Source organism: Abramis brama (assembly GCF_963993115.1).
Source record: "Abramis brama genome assembly, chromosome: 20".
Classification (NCBI taxonomy): Eukaryota; Metazoa; Chordata; class Actinopteri; order Cypriniformes; family Leuciscidae; genus Abramis; species Abramis brama.
In genome coordinates this window covers 7,588,473-7,594,518 of record NC_139982.1, presented here as the reverse complement: position 1 = coordinate 7,594,518, position 6,046 = coordinate 7,588,473, and the positions used below count along the sequence as shown (strand labels likewise).

Here is a 6,046-nt window from a genome sequence, read left to right as displayed (position 1 = left end):
TCCCTAGTTGTGTTAGTTGAACTTTAAGTGCTTATTTTAGAAAATAAGGATGTATCTCTATGTTTGTATCTTCCAGATATAGCAATCTTGGTACCGAATTAAACCCCTCGGTGTGCCTAAGCTAAATGTAGTAGGTTATGATAAAATGTATTATACTGTGTATTAAACCATGCAAATTAGGCTGTCAAGCCGAGACAAAGAAACACTCTTCCGCTCAAAAATTGCTTAATTCGATTGGTCTGACCACCCAGGAAAGGAGTGGACTTCGAAATTTTTAAAGAAGGATGCACACGCTATCAGTGCTTCTTGTTGTTTGGTCTTGTCTTGTCTTTGCTTTGTCTTCTCTCCTCTTCTTCAAGTTGATCCACTCTCCGTTTTGTTTTACGTCTTGCCTCGCTAATTCATTTCTATCTACGAGTGAATTGGACTTTAAACTGAGTTTCTGGCAACTTTTACAAGTAAACCGTTTGAACTTCCCACGGACGACGTGCTCCGGAAGAACCGAAAGAACATTTACAACTAACGGACACACCGAGAACGGACACTCATACACGCATTCAGCATTCCTGCTCAGCAACAAAGATCAATGCAAGTATTATCTTATCTAGAGTTAAATGCGTTTAAGGTTGTCTGCCCTGCTTAAGGTGATTTGATTTTTTGCTGGTTCTTAAAGGTCAACTGTTTGTGACATTTTTGCCATTCTGTGATCTGCTCTTCCTTTCTTTATTTCCTTTCATTACTGTTCATGTATATATTCTTCATTAAATGTAGTTGTATGTTAATATTATACGCTTGATTGTCTCTGTCTGCTGCTCACAGAACACAGCCTCGTAAATGTGTATGATCTTTAGCTACAAGCTTTATATTGTTGATTAGCCTACAAGTAATAATCTTATAGAGCAAGAAAGTTATTCTTCATGGCCAGAAGAATAGCCTTTCTTGAGAGTTTATAAGAAGAATAATCCTCCTAAGAAAATCGCATGGTTTGTTTGGCAGACAAACAAATTATTCGATGTGACATTCATTTTGTAGGCATTCACAAAGTTGATCTATAGCCCTTCTGTATATTCATAATTGATTGTAATTTGTTGTGGTTAATTATCTATATATAGAGATATAAACACACGGGCTATGTATTCCCTTTTTGGGCGATTTAAAATGTGTAAGCGATATGGCTCATAACCAGTATGATTAGTTATTGATTATTAATTATTCATTACCCTCATTTGAGCTGGTATCGCTACAACTGTCATAATGCATTCTCAAATGCTCACATATAAGTGCAGGGTTTTAAAAGAATAAGAAAAAGTCCTGCAACAATTTGTACATAAAAGTTTTTTTTTTTTTTTTCTGGGTGCATAGATTCAGTTTACAAAACATGAAAAATCTAAATTCAAACCAATTCAAAATTAGTATTTTACTGAAGACTCACAGACAGTGACAAAAGAATACTAAAAAGCACTAACAAAAAAGTGACTGTGTACAAAAAGCAAAGCAAAAAACAAAACTTTCAGTTCGTCTTTGAATATCTTCAGTACTTATATCTTAAAAATGTGTGTGTGTGTGTGTGTGTGTTAAAATAAACCAATTTTACATAAAATTAAGTAATTTACACAAATATCAAATGTTTTTAGGAATGCATTTCTTATTATTAGTCAATGATCTTATGCTTAAATCAGATCCAGACTCACTTGTATCTCTTGACAACGAAGAAACACAGTAATCCTACCAAAAGAACAGCTCCAAGACCAGAGATGGTTGGTATGAGAATGTGGCTGAGAGTTGCTTGTTCTGGTAAAAAAAAAAAAAAAATCACTTAATTACTAAAAATTATCACTTATAACAATATATACACAGTATAGTCTTATTGTTATACCTTTCACAAAGATTTGGTGAGTGGCTTGCATTTCACTGTCAACACTCCTCTGGTACTTGACTGTGCATGTGACAGAGGAGTGGTCATCCTCTTTTGTTGGGGTGAAGGTAAGGAGAGACTCTGCTTCCCATTTTCCATGATCAATGTGCTTGTAGCTCATGATGGTTTTTCCAGCGTGGTTCCAGCTGAGAGTGGGCTGATGGGACGGACAGGTGTGACGGACGGAGCATTTGAAGGTTGCAGGTCGACCCTCTTCCACAGACGTCTCAGCCATCAATTCTGGTTTTGATGCTTTCTCTGTACATATATTTTGAATGACAGATATTTCCCATAGTAAAAACTAACTTATTTACTAATTATTTTGTCACAAAAACATCATTTGGAATGTTTCCTTTTTTATTTTATTTTTTATTATGTTTTCTTGTTTTGTATCCTATAGGGGCTGTACATTACAGGTTGACAGCTCAAATGCACACTTACCAATCATTTTAATTGTCACACAGTTATCCACAAAGGAGAACTTGTCTATTTTAGACGTCTCTAATTCCACCCTGAAACAGTACGGGCCATTGTCATGGTTTTTGACATCATCAATCTCCAAGGAGCAGTTTGAATCACCCAGTGAACCAATCAGTTTTGTACGACCCTTGAACTTGTCTAGAACCCTTGTATGATCATTGTGATAGATGTAATCCTCCCATTTGTCCTTCATGTGCCACATGCCTTTAATACGACTGGAGGGCTGTTGTTCAGCAGGGTATTTGAATGTACAGGGCAACACGACACAAGATGAGACCAGAGCATCCATTTTAGACTCTACCTCCACCTTCCAAACATCAGCAAACACGACAGCACAAAGAACTGCAAAATATTAACAAAAAAGTTAAAGTTAATAAACTTTAAATTTAAATTTACATTTTTTTTATTTTTTATAATCTCACAAATTAAAATAAATAATTTATAATTTATGGAAAAAATGTTTTAAAATCCTACCCTGAAGCCAGCAGAGAAAAACTCGTGCCCGTACACCCATGCTGGACTGGACTGAAGAGGAAAAACATAGCAATTGATAAAATTTTTTGACTGATTACTGCATTCAACAATCTTTATCTAGGGCACTGGATAGGCTTCAATCATAGTGTTCATATTATATATATTTATGCAAGTAGAATCCGAAGACAAGGTTGTTGGACAATGATATTTGTTGATAAAAGAATGGTAACGCTTTAGATTACAGCCCGGAAAGTACTGCGTAATTAAAATGAAAGTACAGTATAACTTTCGGTAATTACAGTGTACCTATAAAGTACTTACGTGTAAGTATAGGGGAATAATATGTAAAGTCTTGGGAATAAAGGTGTAACAACCAGGAAAATACTGCGTAATTAAAACGAAATTACAGTGTAACTTTCAGTAATTACAGTGTATCTATAACGTATGTACGTGTAAGTATAGGGGAATAATATGTTAAGTTTTGTGAATAAAGGGGTAACAACCAGGAAAATAACTAATTATTTAGGCAAATTATTTAGACTAAGTATTTTAGAATCTTACTTTTGGGAGCAATTTAGCGAGTACATACACTGCATCTTTTTGTAATAATAGTGTATAAAAATACATAAAGGCTTTTTTAAAATTACGGGGTACATATCAGTGCATTTATAAAGTAGGCGTATTTGTTATTATTGCAAAGGTGCACTGATTAAGTTTCAAGGCAAGTAAAACTTTTTTTTAAATGCTGGGAAAATATACTCTTGTTTCATGTAGTTACAGGGTAAGTATGACATTGCGGGCTGTAAATTAAAGTGGTGCTTCTTACCCTCTTGTTTCGTGTAGTTACAGGGTAAGTACAATAAAAACACATGTACACACACAATCTGACATCACTTGGAAAACCTTTATTTGAAAAACAACTTATTTCAAAACAGATTTACAACATATTACACTTCTTATTCTTTATCATTTTTTTAAAATCAACTTTTCATTTCAAATACTAAAGTCCTGACAGAAAGTAGCATGTTTTGTCCTTTTTTGTCCCTCTTGGTCCTCCTCTTCTTTTTCTATCGTTCCACTGATTAGCCTAATCTTAAGAAGGAGTATTTTTCTATTCTGTATTATGTATTAAAAGAAAATACAGTACACCCAGAAATGTTCTCATAATTTACTCATCTTTTCGCTACCGACCAACTATCACCAGCGAGTGCATGAGAGTCGGCTTCATAGGGTCGGCTTGAATGGCCGGCTTGAATTTAAGCGTTCATTGCATTCTCGCGGGAGTATGATGTGAAACTCGCGCGAGAACTGGTGTCTCTTCTTCTGCATGGTTTGTTTTTCATTATTATTATCTGTTATTATTTGTATTTTGTTGTGAGCAATAATGAAAACATTAAAAAAAAAAAAATTCGACATTCGGTTTTTCGGTGCGCTTACATCAAGCTTTAAATTTTCAAGTAAACTTACTCAACCTCTCATGAACGCGCAGGTGACAGTTGGTCGGAAGCGATAGTCTACAGTTTAAAAATTTAAAATATTTGGTATTTTTCTTACAAACACTTATTGTTTCACTTCAGAAGACATTGATTCATCCATTGGGGTCGTATGGATTACTGTAGTTATTGTTGTATGTGCTGTTGTCAACTTTAGGAACACATGAGCTTGCATTATATGCATTTACAGAGATTATTTATTTTTCTAAAAACTTTTGTTTGTGTTAATCTGAAGAAGGAAATTCGTATACATCTCGGATGACATGAGGGTAAAAGATGAGTAAATGGTGAGGACATTTCTGTACTGTATTTTCTTTTAACACATAATACAGAATAGCAAGAGACATGTCATGGGATTCCTTCTTAAGATTCATCAGTGGAAAGAAAGAAAAAGAAGAAGAGGAACAAGAGGAGGAGGAAACCAAGCAAGAGAAACAAAGTGCTGTAAATCCGTTTTGAAATAAGTTGTTTTTCAAATAAAGTTTTCCGAGTGATATCAGATTGTGTGTGTGTATGTGTTTTTATTGTACTTACCCTGTAACTACATGAAACAAGAGGGTAAGAAACACCACTTTAATTTACAGCCCGCAATGTCATACTTACCCTGTAACTACATGAAACAAGAGGGTAAGAAACACCACTTTAATTTACAGCCCGCAATGTCATACTTACCCTGTAACTACATGGAATACTTACAGTCTAAATAATTTGCCTAAATAATTTGTTATTTTCCTGGTTGTTACACCTTTATTCCCAAGACTTTACATATTATTCCCCTATACTTACACGTACTTACTTTATAGGTACACTGTAATTACCGAAAGTTACACTGTACTTTCATTTTAATTACGCAGTACTTTCCGGGCTGTAATCTAAAGCGTTACCAAAAAAAGTTAAGATAGATGGACCTCGCTTAGAAGGGTTTATTTTTATTTTTTATTTTTTGTTATTGAGGTTAATACAACCTGTTTTTAGTTCTCTATACTATAAGAGCAAAATTACCCTTACATCTGCAAAATAAAAATAAAATAAAAAATTATATTGTGCTACATATGCATCTAATATGAATCATACAGATAAAACATCTTGCAATGATCAGTCAAATATGAAATAAATAATAATGGAAATTAACTTTATACATATTGACAGAATAACATATTAAATATATGAAGTAATACAAGACAATAAGTCTTTTTATGTATATTTGTAATTTTCTCATTCATCACGTAAAAATTCATATACACAGACATTTGTTTTTAGATCAAAATATTATCACCATGCTTCTAATCATAAGGATTTATCTCGATGATAATATGTATAGGCCTATATAAAAAGAAAGGGAGCCTACCTTATTTTTCAGTGTGTGACTGGTGTGCCTTTACTGACTGAAAGACTGACTGAATTCTAATGCAAACCAGAGATATAAACTACCTAAAAAAACCAACAGGAAGTATATTGTTCCCCACAGATTTCTGAGAATTCATCAGGGGCGGACTGGCCATCTGGAGCACAGGGACTGGCCAATGTGGGCCGGTCCACCCGGTACACAAATATTACTATTTATTTTTTTAATGACGGAAATCATAATATTACATCTCTACCAAACTAATTAACAGGGAGGGAGGACAATACACTCACATGCACACAAAACACACTCTTTTTGGCGGGCCGACAAGGAATGTGT

General features: G+C 34.2%; 1 protein-coding gene across 1 annotated transcript; it reads right to left on the bottom strand.

Moving 5' to 3' along the window:
* Positions 1–738: 738 nt before the first annotated feature.
* On the bottom strand, positions 739–5,768 carry LOC311071041 (sialic acid-binding Ig-like lectin 14). The gene is made up of 5 exons (XM_084095251.1): positions 5,711–5,768; positions 2,870–2,920; positions 2,357–2,737; positions 1,877–2,173; positions 739–1,791 (listed from the first exon to the last, which is right to left on the bottom strand). Exons 2-5 carry the CDS (start codon positions 2,907–2,909, stop codon positions 1,688–1,690), a joined length of 822 nt encoding a protein of 273 aa, XP_083951377.1. The 5' UTR covers positions 2,910–2,920; positions 5,711–5,768; the 3' UTR covers positions 739–1,687.
* Positions 5,769–6,046: the final 278 nt, after the last annotated feature.